Below are 24,214 nucleotides of genomic sequence, written 5' to 3'. Positions count from 1 at the left end.
GTCTCCAAGGTGATAGTGCTTAATTTAAGTCATTGTTTCCAGACTGAGATGCAGTGGGGCCCCAAGCTGAAGAAATAATGCCCTTAGTTGAGGTGATTTGCCCTAGATTTTGATCATGAGGTTCCAGGGTGACAGAATCACAGGTTGAGGTTATGGTGCCCCAGATTAAGACAATGAGGCTCCATGCTGAGGTGATAGTCTTCCATGTTGGGGTAATAGTGCCCCATATCAAGTTGATGGTGCCCCAGATTGTGGTGGTGGTGCCTCAGGTTGGGAATGATGGCATTCCTGGTTGATGTGCTGGCAGCCCACAAGGACTGCAGGAGTGCCCCAGGCTGAGGTGAATGTGAGCCACCTTAAGGTGATGGTGTCCCATATTAAGGCAACAGGACCAGAGGTTGATGTGATGGGCCCCTACATAACAGTGCCAGGGTTGCAGCACTGGGTGATGCATCCTGAGGAAATGGAAAGGGGAAACTTATCTGGAGGACTTCTAGGGAAGCCTCATCCAAATATTTGAGGTTGGATCTGGACCTTTCCCAAGCTACCTTGAATTTCAGTATAAAGTGAAACTTCAGGCAGTTTCCTTACTACTGGCACTGCGTGGGTAAGTGATGATTACCTACTGGTGATCTGCCCCTGAGAAGTGGTAGTTTCCTGTGTAAGGATGGGAAAGCTTACAGCTCTTTCAAAGAGATCAGCTGCAATATCAGCTGATAATAAGAGCAAAGTTACTTTTTAACAATGAAGGAAAGAATTATGTGAAAAGAAAGACTTCCAGATTACTGATCCACATATTCAAAATACAAAATTCAGCTTTACTTTGTCCCCCTTGTTCAGCAGGAAAGAGATTTAATGACATGATCACATTTTTTGCTGAGCATACTGAATTTTGAATTAAATCAGGGGTGTGCAGCCAAATCAACTATTGTGTATATTGTCCTATTTATTTTACATTTTCTTTTCTTTTCACTTGCCACACACACATATGGACATATGGATGGATGGATGGATGGATGGATGGATGGATGGATGGATGGATGGATGGAAGGATGGATGGAAGGATGGATGCACGCACACACACACACATTTTTAAAAATACATATAGCAAATGTGTCAGAACACTACAAGAAAAGAAAGAAATCTCTCAAATAATACAACTGAACACATCTAAGTTAACCAGAGTCAAGTCCTAATTGTGCTACACAGTGTTTAATGGAGGTTCTGCAAATTACATTGACTAAATTTTTATCCTTGTCATGTGTTTCCCTCTTGTTTTTCTGGCACCTCTCTCAGTTCACTGTTGAAATGTTGAATAACGACAACTGCAACTAAAATCAATGGAAACCACACTTGGAAAACATGCTACAAAATGCTGAGCCTTTGCTGACCTCGCCATGTGAGGTCTTAGGTTCCTTACATTGGACACTGAATAGGTGCTTTTGTCATTTTTTCCTGTGTGTCAAGTTTTGAGTGCAAATATGCAAAATACAATACCACTGTCTTAAAAGGTGTAGGAAAAATTAAAATCACCTAATATGAGTGCAACTTACATATTTTGTACATTTAAGATACTGAGAAGTATAACATCCAGTTTCCATTTCTCTTGCTCTAGCTAGGTTACTATAATTGCTTCTAACAGTGTTAGTTATGCAGGTTTTCCTGGTTTATCACCAGGTTTACAAGTTCACTAGCAGTTCTGGGTTTTGTGCTCTGAACTTTAGAAATGTCTATAAACTTCTAGTATGACTGTAACTACAATGCAGCACCACAGCAGTTATAAAAAAGCATGTAATTAATTCAAAGTTGTAAGTATGCTAAAAATATAAACTACATAAGCACTCTACAAACCTCTTTTTTTTTGCCTATAATATAACTTTATTTTCTTTTAATTGAGAAGTTGTAATTTGTTTTAGTCCTTTTATAGCAATGGGAGAGCTAGAAAGGCTGACAAAACAGAAATCAAATGTGAAAAAGCCTACAGGAAAAGTATTCATTTTAATCTTGACTAAATGTTTGAAAGTGCAAATTCATTGAAGTTTGAAGTTTGCAGTACTGTGAAGGTGCAAGTTGAACAATTGTCACTAAAGGCAGCTGCAAAACCGTTCAAATCAGTGAGGTTTTTTTCTAGGGTATGTTACAAAGATAAATGATACTTCTAGCTCAAAGGAAAATAGTGAAGATACTGAATCCTCCCCCAAATCAGACAGCATTTGTCTTTTAAAAGAAGTAACTGTCCTACCTCTTTAGGAAAGATATTTGCTGTAATGCTTGGATAAGAATTTGAATCTCTTTTCTTATAAACTAGTTCTATGACTGAGTAAATAGTTACAGAAAGAGCCTATAGTAATCCCCAGTTAAGAAAATTGACCTCATTGAAGCCCTTTTGTACAGAAAAGTAATTTTTAAAGTACAAAAGGGGAAGTTCAAATAACACTGGGGTAAACTTGAAATTTGCTATTAACTTCAGTAGAGCAAGGATATCATCTAAAATATTAGAAACTGTACCTCAGGTGGAAAAGTTACTTACTAAGAACTTACTAAGAGCTAAAAGAAACTTACGAAGAGATAAAAGAAAAAGAATAAAATCTTCTTCTAGCTCTATGGATACACACTTGAGTTGATTTAGACGTATCTAATTCAGGATATGATGTGTAAATCCTAGCTAAAATAGGTGGGATTACTCATTCAGACAAAAAGTGGCTTTGTGCATAAGCACTGCAGGACTAAATTGTTATTGCAGGTAGGTTTGGTTTTTTTTATCTTCCTCTCCACTTCTGAGAATTAATACTGTAAGAAAATGTTCTCTGTTTACACAAGACTATCAACATTGCATGCTTTGCTTCAGGTTAATTAAAAAAATTCAATTGCCTTAAGTAGCTTTGACAGTGGCCCAGGCAGTTTCCTGAATGCATTTGCATTCACGTCTCTGTCTGGTTTCTTGTGTGGATCTTTATTAAGATCCCAGAGTAGATCTTGAACTCCGTCCAAAGTCCTGGATATTCTGAAATCTTTGATGAGTAAAGTGTGCGCTGATGAGATGGGTATTTGTTTTCTATTTTCTACCTGATGAGAATAAAATAACTTTATAAGAAACCTTCTGGCATGTTGGGCCTTATCCAAAAGCTTTCAGTCTCTGCAAAAATCTCTGCTGGTTTTAATGGTCTTATGTATTGAAAAAAACCCTGGTCCCAAAGCCCTTCAGTGCATCATCAGGATGCTTTACCACATAGTAATTCACGTGGGAAAGGACTACCATTGCAGTAGTATTTTCACTATTATGATATGATGATTTTTACCTTTAATCACATTAGACATGTTACTTAAATAATCAATTTTGGATACTCTGTGAATTGTCTGAACTAGCATTTAAAAGGATTCTGTGCAATTTAATATCCATTAAATAGAACAAACTGTAATAGAATTATATATTTTATCTTACTAAGGACTAAGTTACAGTAAGGACTTTGGGTCAGATTAGGGATCAGTGTCTCCTCTCTCTCCAAAAGGGGCCCTAAAATCACTTTATAACTACTTCTTGTGATTTCGAGAGGATATACATTGTTATGCAAACCTCTAATACACACAGGCAGGCAAATATGGACACCAGACCATTAGACACTGTGAGTTAGGTTAGAAACAGCTTAGAAAATATTGTGATACAGTAAAACATTTGTTGTAACTCAGAATCCTGACCAGCTCCATGCTGTTCTGTGCCTGTTTCCATTACAGTTCTGCACCATGAGCTGACATACAATTCCCTATTACAAGTGCTGCTCCAGGGCTATAACAGACTTTTGGACACCTGCACTATTCATGCTTGGTGTCCTGCCTTGCTTAGCATTGCAGAAGCTCAGGGAAGTTTGGTGTCAGGTTTTATAAATGCTGCTTTATTGCACCATAGAAGTTATAAGGAAATGTAAAAACTCACAAGATCAGAGCATTGGTATTTGTTTCTTTTCTTCATCTGGCTAATAGAGTTCATTTGACAGAAGTAAAAGCAACTTTTTTAGAGAGCACAAATAAATTAATCACTACTCCAACCTCTGCAACAATAACTGTGTTTAAAAAGTAAAATTCAGGGCTTTTTTTTTTACACCTCAACTGACAGAACAGTGGCAAACTTACCAGCTGCCTACCAGTATACTTCTATCTCTAAACTTCTATAGAGTTTACAGCTATCAGTTCTTAAAATGAAACCCAATAGTAAATGCTTGTAAATCCACTTTTTCATAATGCAGCTTCTGTAAGGAAAGCATTGCCGTTTACTCTTACTCTTGTAAAATGTGAAACATGTAAAGATTCTCTTAAGAAAGGATGCTCTTTTATGTTTGATCTTTGTGTACTTTCAAGACTAATCAAGAAGAAGGGAGATGTAATCCTTGAAACATATAGCAGCTAAAAAGCAAGCTCTAAGTGATGTCCATGTGTTAGAAAAACAAATTACTTGTTGGTGGAATTGCATTGTTAATGTTTAGGGCTTGATATGCTTCAGTGATCTCAGACCGAGGAGGAGGTTAACAAAGCTTGGGGAAAAGGATGTACCACTGATAGTGGACACAAAGAATGAAGAATTTATGGGACACATGGACATTTGGCAGAACTCCCAAGGTAAGGAAGAAACCAATAAACCCAACTCAGCAATTGTGCTGAAATCAGTTCCAACTTGATAAAAGGTAATTCCTGCAGAGGGAGATCACAACTACAGACTCAACGACCACCGACCCAGGAAATCCACCAAATCAAAAGAAGGCTGAGCATACAGACTGATTAGCATGGGAAACAAGAGAATCATTAGCCAATAGAGGATAAAATACTAATTAATAAGAGAACTGTGGAACTTATAGACAATGAACACTAATTCCTTTGTTTGCTCAGATGTATAAATGCTAAAAAGTTTTGATATTTGGTGTGCTTGATTTGTTGAATACTACCAAGTACCCAGGCTTGCACAACTCTGAAACAAGTAGTCAATGTCTCTCTTGAGTGTGTGATTATTGGCTTGTTGCACACCGATAATGAAGCTGATTTTTGCAGACTACATTCTGAAGAGATCAAGGCCTCCCAATTCAGCTGTGCTCAGTAGCTGCTATGAGCTGACAAATTTGGTGGAGCTGTAGCTGTGCCGCACCTATGGCAAGATGAACATGTGTCCCAAGCACAGCTGAAATACGCCAAGTCTTGTGCCCTTCTAGGAATTTGTTCTCAGATCTACCACAAACCGATATGAAATGTACAACAGAGGGAGGGTACTGACAGGAGGGCTGGCATGCTTCTGTTGGGGTGGTGAGGCTGTTTTTCTTTAGAATCACTGTTCAATCAACTTTTTATTTCTGAAGTCCAGTTATTTATGACTTCCTTTGGCTGATCAGAGGGGAGAAGGCAGAGGGTGCATACTGCCCACACTCAGGAGGGTGTCCGCATCACTGAGATGCCGCACACCAAGGCTTTTTTCCTAATCTCTGCTTAGGGCCCCGATGACCCGGTCTGATCATGCTGGGTCCCTCCGGGCCTAGCCGCCGCCCTCCGTGCTACAGCCCCGTGGCGGGGAGCGCTCCCTAACTTTCCGCGGAGCCAAGCTTCGCACTGCAGCCGGTGGCGATTCCCCTCGCTTCCCTGCCCAGTGCCTGGAGACACCTCCAACCCCGCCTCGGCGGAGCTCCCTGAGTCACAACACGGTACAAGACGGTCCAACCGGGCCCCGCCGTGGGGCGGTGCGGCAGGCGCACATGTCCCGGGCCCGCCCGCCCGGCAGGCACCGCCCCCGCCTCCGCCCCCTCCCCGGCCGGACACCGAGCGGCGCGGCGGGGCCTCCCCGGCTGCTGCCACGGCGCTCGGCTCCCGCCGCCCAGCGCGCGGCAGCGCTGCCGCCAGAAAGCGGCCCGGCCGCCGCGCACCCTCCTGCCGCTGGGCATGAGCTCCGGCTCCCCCGGCGGCCGCAGCGGTGCCAGTGGCGGCGGCGGGCGGCGAAGGAGGCGGCGGCGGCGGCGGAGGAGAGGGGGGGCCCCGGGAGCGGCGACCTTCGCAGGGGGCTGCCGCGGCGGGAGATGCGCTTGCTCCCAGCGGCGCCAGGAGCAGCATGTTCCCCGGTGCCGACAGCGCTAGCAGCACGGCCGGGCAGCCCGAGGCGGCAGGGGCCGCCGCCCCCGGCCCGCTGGGCTCGCACGGCCCCGGTGGCGAGGCGCGCCGCCGCAGCGCCCCGGCGGCCGCCGCTGTGGTCGGCGGCGGCGAGGAGGAGGCGGCGGAAGACGAGGAGGACGAGGATCCCGGATCATCCCGCTTCGTGCTGGCGGCAGGACTCGGGCTTCTGGCTGTGTCCGTCGTCCACCTGGGGCAGGAACGGGCCGAGGCGGGGGGCGGCGGGCCGCCGTGCCTGGCGCTGCTGCTGCTCCGCCTCGCCCTCTACGTGGGCTGCGCCGCCGCTGCCGCCGCGCTGGGCACCCTGATCGTCCTGATTTGCCGCGGCCGCCGCCGCCTGCCGCCGCCGGACTTCGCCGCCGTCGCTCCGGTCCGGCCGGTCGCGGGGGTGAGTAGCGGGAGGGGAGCGGAGCGGGCGGTGGCCGCGGCGCGCCCTCCCTGCCCGGCGGCGGGTTGGGGTGGCGCGGCCCTCGCTCCGCCGTGGAACGCCGTGCCACCCGAACCCCGTGTCTTGCTGTCCTACTGCGGCCGCAGGAGCCTGCCCGCACTCTGCCGCTCGACGGGGCTTTAAATGGCAAAAGTTATGTTGGACGGTAGCAGGCGCACCGGAAAAATCAACACGTTGCTCCGGGAGAGACCTCCGGATTGCGGGAATGCTCGCAAGGTGGTTCTGTGTTTGCTGCGCTGTGGTTGTGTCTGAAATAATTTTTTGCTCCTTCCATTGAGATGTCACTGGTAAAAGAGAGACTTGGTCGAAGAGGCAGCTTAGTGTTCCTTTAATGCCTTCTCTAAGTCGGACAGCTTCAGATAGTGTTATCATAGTGCCATTTTGTACTCAAGCCGTTGCAGAGCTCTGTGCAAAAGGGAAACAATTTCATTTTCTGTATATATTCCAAAATATACTAGTTCACAAGCTCTTTGTAGCTCACAGCTTAGTATTTTTCGGATTCTTCTGAACGGGACTGATAGCACGAGGCATTTGGAAACTTTCCTCCCATCCACAGCCCTGTCCCCCATCATCCAGTGCTAGGGAGCTGATCTAGATGAGCCTGGAAAAATAGTGCTGAAAATGTAGAATCTACCCACAGTCCTGCTTTGCAGTGGGTCACAGGGATGTGGTGTTTTATATTACAGCTGGTGACTCTAGCCTGGAGCCCTTGGCTCCTCACGGTGACTTGTAGGTGTGTCAGCACATGAATTGCTGCAGCAATAAATAGACTGTACTGTGTAAGTGCTATTTCCCTTCAGTAGTGTCAGGATACCTGAGAGCACTCTGAAAAGGAAAAGGGAGGGAATTTGTGTGGCCTGGGTCTGCAGCCTAGCTGTTCTGGTAACCCAGTTTGTTACATTTGGTACACGTACGCTTCTCGGCAGCAGTAAGTAAGTAACGCTGTCACGTGCTTCTGGGGCTGCAGCCCATGCAGCTGAGCTTGCAGAACACAGGGGGTGCTGGCAGGGCAGAGAACCTAATACAAATCACTTGCTGAAGCAGTTGTCTTTCTGTCTTTTCAATCAAATTGCTGACAACCTGTGGTAATGTTTTATTTCTTCATTCTTTGAACTAGGGAGAGAAGTAGCCTGTGTTTGGGAGCAATGTGCTTTTCCTGTCTGCATTTAATGGAAGCTGGCAGAGTATTGTTGCCAGTAGGGATCATTTGGCTGGGGGTTGTTGAATTCAGTGAATAAGACAACTTGCACAGATGCATTTATTTAGGATATATGTGTGGCTCTGTGTGATACTCATTTTGTCTTATTGGTAGAATTTTTTAAACATCCTCTTTGTTTTGAACACTCAACATCATACTCAGCTTTCTCAAGGAAGTGAAGAATAAATAACATGCATGAGCGTTAAGGTGGGAAGTAAGAAGGTGTAATGCAAAAGGTGGGTACAGCTAGGGATTCAGCTGGTTTTTGTCAGAGGAGTGCTAGGTAACAAATGTGCCTTAGGTGCATAAGCACCTTCCAGTAAAGGACTATATGCTTTTGTTTTTAGCCATGTAGCAATGTTACACCAAACAGAAAAAATATGTAAATGGATCAATTGATTATCAAAACAACAATTCCTGTTGCTTTAAGATTTACAAGAAAAAATGTTTCAGTTTTAATGCCATAGCTCCAGTGGCATTTATGTACTTGTATACTTATATCTGAACATCTGGGTGAGTTAGCTTACTTTTACATAGTACCAAACATATCTATACATGAACTTAGTGATCAAAATCTCCCTGCTGCCATAATGAGGAGCAACTTTTAGGTTTGTGAAACGGCCAATTTAATTTGGGAAGCCAAAATTTGAAGAAAAAAAAAAAGATTGATTTCTTTGTCTCCTCATTTGTGAAAAATGTAAGCCTACTGAAAAACATAAGCTTACAGAACAGCAGTGAAACTAGAACTGTCCAGAGACAAATAGCTGCTTCTCTATTACTGTACCATCTGCACTTTCTTTCTGTGATATGTTACTGTGCATGTCTCTTGAAGATGTTTTGTTCATCTGTTGGATTTGTATATATAAATAGTGCACACCTGCTGTTGCGTTGTGTGGTCTAATTTGTAGCATTTGCATTTATTGTAGCTCTATGGGATGTGTTTGTTGTTTCAGAAGGGAATTGAAATTTGGTATTTAAAATTCACTGGTAAGGCAGCAGTACCTGTTAGAACCCTTTTCCCAGGATTGTTTTGTTACCTTCTCCCTGACTCCATTAAATTTTTTTCTTTCCTCCCTCTTTGCACTGTTCCCAAAAGTTTACTTATATGAAAGGGATGTTGAAAAAAGGAGTGAGTCATTTTACCCTTTCTATTTAGAAGGTGTAATGCCAGGCATCTTAATTGGATTTCTCATACCTTCAATTTATAGTTTTATCGATTTCTTTCTGGTACATAGTGGCTTCAGGACTGCAAAGCTTCTTGAAGAGTTTTTCTGATCATGATTTTGTATATGTGCAGCAGACTTTATAATAGGAGCTTCAGCAAAATGTAGGTGAAGAAAATAAAATTGTCTAGGTAGGCAGCCTATGGAAATGTAGGCCATTCACTAAAACTTCCTAATTTAGTTAGTCTTTTCATTTTACATCCTTTTGCATTTACATTGCTTTTTTATCATCCAGTTGTTACTCTAATGTTTTTCATAGAGCCTTATGATCCTTTTGTCTTTTCTGGGAGCCAGTAGTAGGATGAACGTAAAGCTATAATTTTTTCAGCCTTTTTTTTTTCTTTTCCTCAAGAATAAGGAAGAACTACCTGTTGGCCTAATAATTGAAAAAATGTAAGGTAAAAACCCTATTATGACTGGCATCTCACTCTTCATGTGTTTTATGTACAAAATTTAGGCAATTCACTTTTCTTTCTTCATGTGATTTTTCACATTGGGGTTAACAAATGAGGAAATAGTAGGTATTCAGGAATAAATGTTTACTCTAGTTGTAGTCAGGTTCAGCTCTTGGAAAGCTAGTGGGAGTACTCTTGACCAACTTCAAAGGGGAGTTGAATGGAGGACCTCGTGCTGTGCTGAATAAAGGGAGTTTTTTTTACCTTCTCAATTCAGCAACCACTTAGCATGTGAGAGTTCAGTGCTCTTGATTTTCATGGACCTGGTCATGCAAGTGAGGAAGTGCAGTGTTGCAGGTTTGGATTTCAGAAGAGCAAGGTACCTTTTTTTTTTTTACATTTTGCTTGAACTTGCAACTAGAGAAGCTATCTTCTTGAACATAGAGCTGTGCTTTGTCCGTTTTTTGTGTAACTCCTTTGGGACGTGAAAGGTGAAGACTTCCTTCGGAAGTCGGGTATCTCAGAAAGAACACTTGAAATCTGCTGAGAATTGCAAAGCAAGCTGTGTGATTTATATCCCCATGATAAATCATGCTTTCAATGTATTTTTTCTGTAGCTCTGTTAGTAAAAAATATCTGGGTAGTCTCCTGGCTTCCACATAAAGATCTCTGTTTCGTTGGAAGAGAGGTACAGGCAACCCACAATGATGTCTTACTTAATACTATAAGTACTTGCCGGTACTGATATTGCTAAATAGTTTCTATTGATATTGAAATAGTCCTTGAACTTGTACATTATGTTATTGTCAGGTATTTTTCAGCACTTTGCAGGAGCTGTTTTAGGACAAGATGATTTGTGGTGGAGGAGAACAGCAAAAAGGCATGATGACCCAGTTGTACTTTAGTGAGAATGTCTGTTTTAAAGGGGATTTTCACTTCTCAAGTACCAGTGGACTTGTTCATAGCAAAGATAGCCTGTGTTAGAACATATGTAACCCTTTGAAATTCGAGTTTTATTCCAAAACTCCTTTTACCTTGTGTGGTTGAAGAGCGGGATGGTTTTGACTCATGTGAAGAACCATGTTAACCTAGTTAGTGGGAAGGGGAAGGAAAACTTTTCCCACATTCGTGTGAGTTGTTTCTCTGCCAAAAAAACTGGCAGAGATGGGGTTTTCTTTTCAGCATAATGTTTTGACTCTGATTCAAAGCAAAAGCTCCAAGTAACAGAGTTGGGTTATCAACTTCATTTAAATAATGCAAAAAACAGTGATTAGTTTATTAGATTTAAATACTGCATTTTAAATTCAGATTAAGTGAATGATACTCTGTATAGAGAAGGATCTACCTGGTCTGTCTGCAGCACTAACAGAAGGATAGTAAATGTGTTTTTTTTCCCAGTGAAAAGGGTACATGGATTTTAATGTTCTGTCTTTAGTTTCCTACAATTAACAGTTGTCAGTTACTTTTAGTATTTCTTTAAAACTCATCTCCTGACATATTTGGTCACAATTGTTTACTACGGTTTAATAGCTCTCAATTTTGAGTGAGTAAATTAACACTCTCCTTTTCTGGCCCTAAAGCCAAATCACATTACATGTGATCATATTTTATCTTCCTAAAGGCTCATTCCATCCTTCATCATGTATTTTTGTGAATTTGCCATTAGTGGAGAGGGCATGGGTGAAGCTTTTTTCATTGGATCAGGTTGTCTTTGAAATATCTGGATCCTGGAACATAGTACTGCTTTTTATCCAGGTCGTAGGAGGATGTGTAGTGAAATGGAAATGGTCCCAATCTTTCAAATGTGATGGCAGCTTAACTGAGGTTGAGTATTTGTCATAGTAGCCAGCTCTGCCCTTTGTGAAGAACATGAGGGAAGCAGAGAGAAAGGACACGGAGTTTTATTTTCCTTCACTGTTGGACTTTTGCCATGAGATGAAGCTTGTGAAGGTAAGCTTGGAGGAGCCCCAGCAGCTGTGGAAAGTGGAAGGTTTGCCATCTGTGGGCATAAATTTGAAGTGGGGTGCAAAAGAGTTCTTGAGGTAATAAGTAGTTTGGAGGAACTGTGAGGGAGAGGAGAAGCTTCCTAACTCCTTCAGATTTTGATCTTGTATGCCTTAGTAAGACTTTAAAAGCATTTATGGGTTTTTTCTAAATCTAAAGCCAAGCATGTTCTATGGTCTGTCTCATTCTCTGACTGCACAGGGGATATTTAGAGCTCTGATACTGCAGGATTTTTGTAAAAACAACAGCAGTCTCTGATTGTGGCACTTTTGCCACACTTCAGACTGTTCTGGGCTTGCAAGCAGATATTCTGATCTACTGCCAGTCTTTTAATTGATGGGTTGTTTCTGGATTGAAAGGAGAAGATATGTTTAGTGCATTTTTAACAGAACTCAGTCTTGTGCATTTATTCTTAGTTCTGTCTCATTTATAGGCAGGTCAGCAATGATCCCCTGATGATATGGTTGAGTTTACTACTAGGAAAGTCCTGAAATCAAAATAATGAAAATATATTTTATCAATTTCTACCAATTCCATGAATATTTAAAAATGTTAGGGGAACGTTGCATGAATTGCAAGTGTTCTGCTATAGTTCAGCAGGGGCCTGTGGTTTGGACATTTCTGGTACAGTTTATTTTTAGGGATCCGTGGAACATCTGTTATAATTTGGGATTTGTAAGCCTTTTCAGAATTGGAACTTTGTTAGGACTGCATATGTTGATTACCTGCAGGTGTAACTTTGGAGTGATAACTTTATTACAGGAGACTGACCTCAGGAAATTGAATGTTTTTCAGACTCTGTCACTCACTTCTTTGTGAGCAGACTTAGTTTTCCACACGTTTTTCATCATCATGTATGTTTAGAGATCTCTTGTCTTGTCATGCAGTCCTTTCTGATTCCTTTCATTGGATCCTTTGTTGTCAGCTCTGCATTTTATTGTGCTTGACATTTAATTTTCTCAACTTTGTGTTAGATTGACATCTCATATTTTGCTGTGAATTGGCTGTTTTTTACCTTTGTAGGGACTGCTTCTCACATGAACAGTGTTTTGTGATTGAAAACATAACTAGGGAGTTAGCTCATTTCTCCTGATTACCAAGCTCTGCTGAGTCAGTAAGGATGGGTGGTGGGCTCCTAGAGATCTTACTGTCCAAGTCTCTTGCAGGGAAATCCTAGGGTGGCTATAAAACCTCTGTAATAAGGTCAAGAGTGAAGACATCCTGCATTCAAGGTATGCTTTGACATTGAAAATAATATAGGCATTTATCAGAAACATTCTGAAAATAAAATCACATAAAGTTCTCTTGTATTGCCAAGTCTTGGTTTCTTACTCTCTGCAAAGGAGAGCAGCAGAATTTACCCAAGGAAAGAGCCAGTTACATAGAACACTGTATCCTCTCCCAAGCTGTTACTTCAAGTGGCTAAAAAGATAAAGAAATCTTTTAGTCATGAGGGGATTTGTGTTGTGTCTATGGGAAGCTTTTGTGACCAGTCGTTCTCTACCATTTTTTTCCCTATTAAATAAGCACAGTGAAACAGAACAAGTTAATGGTAATAAAATGAATGATGATGGTTCATGTGGCATGTTTTGTGATGCTCTTGGAAACACAGAACACCCTATAAAACGTGTGTATGGTGAAAAGTCATGTGAGGGAGGGTATAGCAATAGACCTCGCAGGAGTTTCTCTCTAAGCTGAGACTCTGCAGCTCAAGCATGTTTTGTGCTGGCTTTTCTGGCTTGCCAGCAATTTAGTTTTCATGCCATATGGTTCTTTTGGCCTTGAAGTATAGACCATAGGTTCTTGTCATCTCTTTTTACAGAGGAGGAGAGTGTGGAAATGTTCAGTAAACTGGGGCTATGCCTGTACCTTGAGAATTCATTTAAGGCTTTATTTTGATGGCAATATTAAAAATTCCAGCACAGGATAATGCTGTATTTCTTGCTAAGCAGAAATACAATGATTTGAATGCTAAGTTACTAATTATTTCTTGGCTGTACTGATGGAATTAAAGTAGTACCTGAGAAATGTTTCATTTTCATATTCTTATTCTTATCTGTCTGGTATTCTATGAAATCTCAAGTGAAGAAAGTTCTGTTCTGATTATAAAGTTTTTACACTGCTGCAGTTTTACAGTTTTAAATGTGGTACAGCTAAGATTGAAGATCCCCATCTGATAAACAGAGTTTACATGTTCCAGGAGCTACTATATTAATAGAAATAATGAGATGATATCATGAAATTATTACTGAGATAATGATGCTTAAGATAATAGGATTAACATGCTTTAAGTATGTTGACTTTTAAATTGGTAGTTATGGTATCTGTTAATGCTGTGACACGTACATACTTGACTTGTAATCTTAAATAAGCTATAAGTATAAATTTAAAAATATCAACTCTTGTGAACATAAATTTGTTTTTGCATCATTAGTTGAAATACTGTTTGTATAAGAGCATCTATATGAAGCAATATGTGGATAAGAACACATCTGTCCACATCTGTTAAATATGAATTTATGAAGAGTTCAGTGAAGTATTGTTTGAGGCTGTGACTCTTTGTTATAAAGGTCCAGTCTGATGTTAATGTATGTTTTACAAAGATAAGAGGAAAGTTAATAGGGCAACAGTGGGAGGAACAAGTAACTATGAGTAACTGGTTGGTTTGTGTGTGCTGAATTAGATGCAGTCTTTCCCTTTTAGATCAGCAATTAAACTGTCTCATCCACAATGCCCATTTATATTGTGGCATCTGTCGTGATCTCTGTTCTAGTTTTGTTGTAATTGAGTTCATGTAATAGGAATAATTGTAAATTTTTCTCTGCTTCTGGCCTTAAATCCATGGCAGAGTAAGGCTGCATGTGGTGTGCCTGTAGCAGGTGCCTGGCTTTCTGCTGCTGTGTTTTAAAAATTGCATTTGATAGCAAGTGTTGCAAATGAATTTCTTGATAGTGGAAGGTACTCCTGTGTTCTCTGTGCTTTGCCATTTGAGTGTTGTTGCTGAAATAATTCCTAATTCTTTATTATTTAACATTTATTGTTGTCTTCAGAGCTAATTTAAAATTACTTATATAGTTTAAACCAATAAATGACATTTACTTAATTTTTGTATCTGTAGGAGATGGAGCCTTAAATTTTGTCCTAGGTTCAATGTCAGGCTTTTTGTTTCTTGACACATTCAGACTGTTGTTTTCTTCATCTTAAATAGTTTTCTAAAGTATCAAACAATGAGTGTTGTTCAGAAGTCTACAGGAAATGCACACATCCTTTTTTTCAGCCTGTAAGCAGAGTCACAACTGAGGAAAACTTGAAGTGTTCCAGGAAACAGGCCTCCCTGTTTGTTAGTAACCTCATTCTTAGCATGTACGTTCAAAATGTTCTCCACCCCTACCCCTTCAAGTCTTTTGGTTAAGTTTTATTTATGTTTCAGTCTGGTTTCTGTCATTACTTTGCAATGAAATCTACAGACAGGAACCCAATTGTCTTGACACCAATTTAAAAAAGATAAATTATTGACGGCTATGATAGTGCAAGTCAGGACTTAGAGGAACATGCCAGGTTTTACTCTGCATAAAAGAGCATCTAAATTAGAGCTTTAACTATGTTAAATCCATTTACAAATGTTTTTGGCTCAGTCAGGGTTATGCCAACTATTTCATGAAGCCTAGCACCATTTTTCTTTAAATGAATGACATGAAAAAAATGTGAAAACATTCAAATCTAAGCTTTCTAGCTGAAACAGTTTTCTACATTTGCCCTCCATCTGACTTGAGTCAGGGGTAGGAAGAAAGTCTTTCAGTGAAATAGGCTGTATTTTTCATTCTCTCAGCTGTTAGAGCTGAGCTTGGACTGTGAATTTTCTGAAATCCTTCTGTTATCACAGATGTTGGTGTTACCAGGTTGTTACTGTTGTTTTTAAGGTGTTTGCTGCCATATGTCATCTAAATTGGGAGTGCCTGCTTATTTAATTAATTCATCACTTTTCTTGTCACAGAAACAGTACTTTTTGAAAGCAAACCTAAACTAACAAGGCTAAAGTCTTGATTCTGCTAAATGCAATTTCATAAAATGGGAAGAAAAAATGAGTTTGAGCAGTTGTTTTAGACAAGGCACCTTTAGATCTGATATATTATTAATAATGACATTAAATTAACAGGTCTCTGTAGGGTCATCAAGGATCATGAATAGTTCAGGTTGGAAGGAATATCTGGGGGACATCTAATTCACTCTCTTGCTCAGAGTGAGGAAGATTGAGAGATGGAGACTCCACAGCCTGTCAGCCCCCCTATTCTGATACTTGAGCAGTGTCATGATTAAAATAGTTTTGTCTTGTGATGGAAATTTCCTGTGTTGCAATGTTTCCTAATGTCCTGTGCATCTGCAAGAAGAGTCTGCCTCCCTTTTCTCTGTATCTTGTCATTCAGTAGTTGGAGACAGCAGTAAGCTCTCCCTGAAGTTTATTTCTTAAACCTGAAGTAACCCAACCAGAATCATAGGTTAATAGTGGAACAAGCTACTTACTTTCTTACAGCTATAGATCCCCTCTGAAGGTTGCTTTCTTTCTTTTCTTTTTTTTTTAAACTTGTGTTTAAACTAGATTTGAAAGGAATAATTTGGTGAGCACTACATTTGAGCACTTACTGATGCTTTAGGCCATAAAAAATGCTTCCTGCAATGTATGTGATGCAACTGTAGATGCCTAAGTTAGCTTGAGGTCACTGACAGCCATGCAGTAGGACTCAGTTCTGCAGAAGGATGAGCCTTGTAGGATGCCCAAGCTGGCATAAGTGTGTGGGAAAATGGAGTGTGTTGAGCATGGATCTTGAGTCAGGATTGTTGGCTCATGTTTAGGAGTTCTTTCATCACAGAGAGACTTGAGTGAGTTTGTTTAATTAGGTTTTACCTTCCACTAAGGTACTTGGGCTATTTCATGTCTCTGTGAGTCTTCTCTTTTTATTTTTTTAAATAATGCAGCTTCCTGCTGCAAATAAAGCAGAAAAATCCTGAAATAATTGTGTGACTGGCATTAACACAGCTTTGTGTTGAGGAAGTGTGATAACATTAGCATCCAGAGATGATGTATTGGAGCCTTACAAATAGTGTTAGGTGACGTTACAAAGAGAAAAAATAGTTTTTCCTGCTTTTTAGCTGGGTATAGCTGAAGCTTTTACCAGTGTTCAGTTGAGAAAGGGGCTTGGGAATCTATAGTGGTTCACTAAATACTCTGTTGTTACACCTCATTAACTATAGTCTTAATAGTGAGGGGGGCCCTGCAGATGGAGGCAAATGTGCTGAAGTCTCACTGCTCCTGCCATTGGTAGTGTTGTGAAGGAGGGAAGAAATCAGCTGAAAGACCACAATCATGGTCTCAAAATAGTGACTGGAAGAACTCTAGGGAGTGTTGCTGCATTCATACTAAAGGTGGAACAAATCAGCTGTGGGCAGGGGGGTACTCAAGGCATGGAAAGTACCTTTCCAAGTCACTTTGCTGTGTGATAGGTGTGAGTGAGCCTGGAAAACTTTATTTTGCTGTTAAAAGTAGTGCACAGACTCCTTTATCTAGGTTCTGTTAGCTGTATTTTGTTAGACTCTACATGCATGTATCTGAAGTAGACAAAAAACATTAAACCAAAATGCAGAGTATTAGCGTGCAAATTAGCAGCAATAACAGTGTATCACCTTTAAGAACATTAAACGGTGTTTTTACTTCATGTTTATGCTGCTTTCCTATTCTCTGTGTGGTGAATGTTGGAGGGATGGGAATGTTTCTGAAGTGCTTTCCCCTTAGGAAGGAAAGTGACCTCCAAGCCGATTGACAGTGGGAACAGTTTCTATTTCTGTTTTGAATTATACTCCTTTCTAGATAAATACATCATGAGTCACTGCTCTTTGTCTATACCATGAAAAATGTTTCTTCATCCGCCCACCTGTTTGGACACTGTGGGAGTGAATACTCCAATAAAGACAAATATTTATATAGGACAGCAGCTTAAGATGCAGAGGGCCAGAAGTATCTTTGAAGAAAGAAGCCCAAAAGAATGTGAATGAAAATTACAGTAGGAGATCTAAAGGCTTCTCTTTTGTTTTAAAAGTAGTTTACAAGGCTAAACGAAGTCCCTTGTCACAGTAGGCTATAAAAATGTTCTATTTGCTGTGAAAATACTGAATAAAAGAGTTCCAGTTGTTTTGTTACATGCATGTCCTATCCTCAGTGCACTGTCTTGCAAATGAATGCAGGTCCTTTCTATCAAAAAAACTTCACTTAAGATAATTTTGCAAGTTGTACAATGTGTCATACACAAGTATTAATATGTGCTTGATGAACAATGTATAATAACCTCATAAACAATTGACACTCCTCTGTTTTACTATATGAGGTGACAATATTTGTATAAAGACCAAATGATACAGTACTATTGCCTTGAATTGCAGTTTTATTCCTTCAGAAACTTTTAGTTTATTTCTTCCTCTTATAATGTATGTTCTGTTTTAATTTCAGAGTAATTGGTCTGGAAGCTCTCATGATTCAATCCAATCAAGGAGAGTGGTTATTTCTCACAATATGGATAAAGCACTGAAAGAAGGTGAGTCTTAGGTGCATTAGAGTCTGAATATCTCTTGTCCTTTTAGCAAACCATAACTGCACAATATTCCAAGACTTTAGAATATGACCCTGGTTTCTTCCATGATATAAAATGTAATGGCAAGGTCTTAGTCTTCTCAAGAAATCCACTGTAGTAAGTAATGTGATGTTACTTTTTGCTTTCTTTTGGCTGAAATACAGTCCTTAATACTTATGCACAAAGCAAAGGGGTAACACTTAAAATATTCTTGACTGGATTTTCCTGAACTGAGAAGTCCTGTAGACTCTTGCATACAGTCTTTCCATTTAGTGCAATTCTTGCCATTAAAAATCTAAAATCAACATTTGTATTTCTGGCTGATAGAGTATATCAGCCTTTTGTAAATATTTTATCTAATTTTGAATACTTTTTCTTTTAAGATTTGTTTGCAGCACTTTTTCCTGTATTTTTCATAAATTGAGAGTGTCTTTGAAAATTATCATTGCTTTAAATGGGTTGGTTGTCTTATGACAACTTATGCTTTTAAAATTATTTTTATGAATAGCTATTAGCAGGGTATGTAGCAAAATCATAAAATTAGAGCCCTACCTACCTATGTCATTGAGATGGATGTATGAGGCCATCCCTACTCAGTAAGCTGAAAGAAAGTTACTAGTACTTAAATGATTCATTTTTCAGAGTTAAGTACCTTATGCTGTGACAGCTCATGCCTTTCTGCTATTTTTTTTTTTCCTTCAGAATAGCTTTTACCCTCCATTCTCACGCTGAATTTTGGAAAGCAAACTTGTCAGATTTTGTTTTATTTCTTCCAGGCCTAAGTGATGAAGCCAACTTCTCTGTTTTGCAGTTTGACAAAGATGAGACTGTACTTTTTGCTCTACCATACAAAGTGTTTTTGGTTTGAAAGGTGACTGAGTCATCTTCAGTTGGAGATACTGAATGCAATCATTTTGAAATACTGAATGCAATCCCAAAAGAAATAGTTTATTTTTATTAGCACAAAATGATCAGTCTCTATAAAACTAGACCAGACTTCTTGCCTCTGACAGTTCTGAAATTTGTAGTTGTCTTCATGTGAATGGTGGTTTTTTTGGTTGGTTCCCCCCCCCCAAGTTTGTGGCTAAATAAAACTTTATTACTAGTAATATAGAAAATACCATCTGTATTTGTGTTTCCAATCTTGCAGTGATTAGGATTAAAGCATTTATAAATCCCAGGAATTCTGGACAACTTTTTACTGTCTAGGTATAATGTGCTACTCAACAAATGCTTTAGAAAGCCTTATTAATTTATCTTGGAACCCTTAACCAGATTTTTACTTCTTTTTACATTACCTTTGAGATGCATGGATGATGTGATCTGATTTCAGAAATGCTGTTGCTGGGTGTGAAGAGACAGCCCTTTGGTTAATTCTGATTTCTTCTGCTGTGTTTCATCACTGTGTAATTAAGTTGCCCTGGGGTTTACTGTTAGTTGCTCACTACCTTGCCCCGCTCCAGAACTGCCTGTTGTCTGTTGGTCATGTCATGCTTTTGCTGGTGTTATAGCCAGGCTGTGTGGTCTTTTCTCTCTGAGTTTAGTGTGGTTCACCTAAGGGTCTGTGTCACTTCAAGCTGCCACTTGCTTTACTGTGTTTTTCCTGATGTTCCCAATCATAGTCTGTTAATGTAGTTGGAGAGATCCTTGGTCATATCCTTGTTTTAACTGAAGGAGCCACCCATGTTTCTGTTCCAACCATCAGTCTTATTTCAATAACTAGTAGATGTTTAGATAGTTTTCCTGTGATGGTCACTGGCTGATAATAGTTGCTTGTGTCTTATGCAGCTTATACAGCTTCTTGTCTTGCTGTAATAAAATTTTTGGGAATCATCCCTTTACAGTGTGCCTCACACTAAACACCACCAAGAAGGAACTCTGTATGTTGGTTTACCACTCCACCCTAAATGTCTTTGTTATTTTCCATTAAGAGCCGAGCAGTGTAACAGGTTGGTGATTTAGAATGTTGTTTCATTATGAAAAACAGGATACTTGCCTTAGCTGTAGATACAAGGTAGGGGAAAGCTGTGAATTAACCCTGCCTCAGTGCCTCGTGGTTTATGAAATCTAAGTGTTCAAAATCAGAACAAGTGTAAGGTTACAAAGAGATTTTCCTTGTTGAGTATGGCAGAAAGAAAAGGCCTTTAGTTGTGAGCCCCAAGTCTTCTTTTTTGCTGGTAGGACTTGAATAGCTTACATTGAAATATGGGGTGTTTTCAGTACTTTTGATGATTTGAGAGTTTGATTTGATTTTTGTTTGACCTTCGTTTATCCTACAAAAAGAGAAGATAAGCCACTTCTACGAATACCCTTTGGTGCTTACCTGCTGCTTGTCTGGATTCCATGCACACAGTGGTGTGGTAAGATGTCTCCTGAGAGAGGCTGTGCTCAGTCCCTCTCATGCTGCTGTGCACAGTGTGTACTGCTTGGGTTGAGGCTGCAGCTGCCAGGAGATTGATCTGCTGGGGGGGTAGCTGTCCTCCCGGGAACTGAGTTTCATTTTCTGCTTTTATTGCTCCAAGTCCTGCAGTCTTTTTGTTGTTTTTCACAGTCAGTCTTTGTCTCTACAGTTTTAGCAGTGCCAAGAAGAATGGTCCTCATATCACTTAGCTGCTTCACTGGGTCATTTTTGAGTAAGTAAAACAGTACAGGCCATAGCTCAAATCCTGGCAGAGCTCTACTGGTGAAATTGTTCTGCTGTGAAAATTCACCTCTTTCTTAGATCTTAAAATACTTCCTGCTGGAGAGACATCTCTTTTTTCGGAGTGGGTTGTCTTCCTTCAGCCTTGCCTTGAGGTGACCTTTTTGGAAACACTTTGGGTATTTAATTAGATTCTTTCTATGGATTAGATCTTGCCTATCTGTGTTGATCCCTTAGGATCTAACTCTGTTGGGGATGTAAGGTTGTACTTCCCTTTACAGAAAGATTGGAAGAAACTATGTCTCATTTCCCGGCTTAATGTGTGCATATTGATATTTAGAAAAAGAATCGGTGCTGCTCTATATTTGAAAAGCTGGTGTTGTATGCTAGTGGCTTTTCAAACACAAACTTTAGAAGAGCACTGAAATCTTTAAACCACTATTGCTAGTTCACAGTCACTGAAATGTTGGCATTTAGACATCATTTTGTCAGCCTTTTACACCATGGTCTAAGTAAAGATTTAGTGTCCATGAGAAACTTCAGTAAAGCCAATAAGCATAAAATCTCATCCTCTTGTATAGCTAAAACATAATGAAATTTAAAATACAATAATTGAAAAATGGCTTTCATCTCTTTCAATTTAAATATTAATGTCTTGGAAATTATAAAACTGAATATTCAGAGTATTTATTAGTAATTTTATTAGTAATTGTAAACCCACCTTTAATGTAGGGGTTTTAAATTTTCTTTCTGGTTTTTGTTGTCATTGTTTTTTGTTGTTTGGGGTTTTTTTTTGTCTGAATTGGCTTTTGGCAGGGGAAAAAGGTAGTGGCTGTAAGAAGTAAATAAGCATTTAGCATTTACTTCTCTAGAACAGTACTTTGACAGGTACTTGGCTGTGGTATAGTCTGCCATTTTTTTCTATTAGTTTTTTATTGAAAATATTTTTCTAAAGGTATAGCTTATTATAACCCCCTCATGCATGTTAGATCTAGTGTTGTAGTAGCACAGAATTCTGGTCATGATTCTTGGCTTTTTGAAGGTGGTTTCTTCCTGCAGGATCCTAACACAATTCACATTACCATTGTCTTTCTCTTTGATGGGTTGTAATGCTTGTTGCTGTAGAATAACTCAAGGCAGTGTTGTAGCTATACATTTTTTTCATTTGTTCATACAGTCACAGGAGAGTTTTGGATTTAACTATAAATTAATGCAGTGGTTGTGGCTTCTCCAGGGTTTTCAGGAAAGGACAGTTACTTCTTGTTGAAACTTAGAAGTCTGTCTGCATTTGCATAGAATATTTACGCTGTTTTTTAATATTGCTTTGAGAAAAAGAGTAGGCATTTAATCCTTGTTTTTCAGATTTTTATTTTTAATAAAGTTGTATAATGAATCTTAGCAACATGAAAACTGTCTAGTATGAAGCTCTGCAAATTGCAGATTTGAAACCAGTCTGACCTGCAGACCCTGGTGGTGCCACTGAACCTCTCAATGAATGAATATGGAAAAAGGATAGCAGTTACTGTAGGGCGTGTGGAGGAATGAGGGCTGTCCTCACTGAACCTCCACACAAGCTTCTGGCTCTCTACTCCCAACACTCTTCTAGTTTCCAGTGTTTAAAAAGAGCAGTTGAACAGACTCAACTTCAATTTCTCATGGGAATTGTATTTAATCACATTTGTAATAACTTGGGGCTTGGATCTTCTGAACTAATTTAGGAAACCCAGTAGAAATTTCTACAGTTTTGCACCAGACTCATTGTGGTCACTGCATTTGATTTGATCAGAAGAAATTTCTTTTATGATTGTAGTGGATGACTTATTGGTAGTAAGGTTCTATCCTGAATATGTTCTGCTTCTTTTTTTGTTCCTTCCTTGTCTTCTGACTGTTGTATTCACTGTTGTATTCACATGTAGTATGAAAGTAAAGAGAATAGATGCATGAGCAGATTTCTTCTCTGAAGGGAGCAAGCTGCTTTCTATAAATTTGTTACATTTGTTTTCTGTGTTTCCTTAGTGCTGAAAAGGCACCAGCTGCATCAATGGGCATGAAACTAAAGCAGCAGCTGCACCCCAAGGCCAGGATGACACAAGGCAGTGTCTTACCCAGCCTTAAACTGGTTGCTGTTAGTGTCTGTGGCTGGTGGTGTCCTTTTTAAATTTTATTTGTTTAAAAGCTGTCTCACTGCTCATTGGACATACATGCTAGGCTCTAAAGAACCCTGAATTTTATAGAGAACAGCACTGTTGTGATGCAGGAAGGGTAACAAGGTTGGGAAATGACAAGGAAACTACAGAAGACATGTAAAGTAAGAGAGTTGTAAAACACAGGTGCAGGAAAATAGGGTTTAAAGCAGTGTAATCCTTTTAAGGTCTTGAAAGTATGTAACTGGCAGAGTTAAACACAAATGAAATATTTCATAATTGCATGGTTGATTTTTGATGATGATTCATGATCTTTTGTCTCTAGCTTGATATTGCCAATAGATTTTGTGGCTCTTTTGTATTGAATATGACAGAATTCATGAGTGGCTAAAAGGAAAAAAAGTATGTATTATGTAGTGCGCTGGAAACAGAGCTCATTTTGGAGTGGAGTTGCTTAAAAAGTAATAAATTATTTTATTGAATTATAATATACAATATAATGGAAATTATATAAATGAGAAAATTTAATAAATTAATGGTCATTAGGAATAGATTTTCTCTGAAAGACAGTATGTCTGTAAGGGATTGGGATGCAAGTTCTGCTCTTGTGCTCTTGCTTTGTAGAGTTCTGTTGAATAGACTTCTGTAGGAGCCACCACTCCATACCATGGCTTGTCCTCTTGGGCAAAAGATGGTGAAGAAAGAGCTACTTTGCACCCTTGCAAAGGATAGAGAGGGTGTCTGTAAGAAAATCTGGAAGTCACTACCTACCAGTGATGCTGATTAAAAAATACCACAATGCAGCATGCTGCAAGTGCATTTGAGAAATTATTGGTTTCTTATGGATTAGATGAAAAAGAAGATTATGTGCTGTGGTCAGCTTTCTACAACATTTCAGACCTTGCAACAGAAGAGAGTAAATAAGCTGTAACAAAAAAGGTGGCTGCAGAAGGCCATGGGGACAGCTGTGGAAAAATAGATTCTTAAAGTGTATTTTGTTGGAAGGCTTGAGCTAAGTAATAAAACTTCAGATTTTAAAATGCTATTTCCTCTTTTCTGTGGTGTCTTGACAGATTGTTCCTCTGCTTGCTTATCAGAAGACCACTGTTTTTATCACTCTGTAGTATTTGTGGGTAAGAGTTTGCAGTGAAACATTTAATCTATTTTAGAAAAGTATTTTGGAAGTTCCTATCCTGCTATTTGGCGTTGCATACTTTTTTCTGTCCTGGATTAGAAAAAAAAAATTATCAAACCTGTTATATATTTGCTTGCAGAACTGTGGAATCTTTTCTGAATTATTAATTAAAAAGTCTTGAAATGACTTAGCAAAAGGCTTTTAACTATATATTTCAGCATACTCATTGAAGTGATTCAATTTCTTTATAAACTTAAGGAAACCAGTT

The 24,214-nt window shown here is 39.7% G+C and overlaps 1 protein-coding gene across 2 annotated transcripts in view; it reads left to right on the top strand.

The window, feature by feature from the left end:
- Positions 1-5,875: 5,875 nt before the first annotated feature.
- Positions 5,876-24,214, top strand: part of SNX25 (sorting nexin 25) — an 81,644-nt gene continuing 63,305 nt past the window's right edge. For both annotated transcript variants that reach the window (XM_084203838.1, XM_084203839.1), the window contains exons 1-2: positions 5,876-6,526; positions 17,906-17,990. In XM_084203838.1, the coding sequence (XP_084059964.1) occupies positions 6,080-6,526; positions 17,906-17,990 (532 nt within the window). In that variant the 5' untranslated portion in view covers positions 5,876-6,079. The remainder of the gene's footprint in view (positions 6,527-17,905; positions 17,991-24,214) is intronic.

The sequence above is a fragment of the Fringilla coelebs genome, assembly GCF_963513975.1.
Source record: "Fringilla coelebs genome assembly, chromosome: 4".
Lineage (NCBI taxonomy): Eukaryota > Metazoa > Chordata > Aves > Passeriformes > Fringillidae > Fringilla > Fringilla coelebs.
Note: the sequence above shows the minus strand (reverse complement) of the source record. Positions and strands in the feature narration are given on the sequence as shown.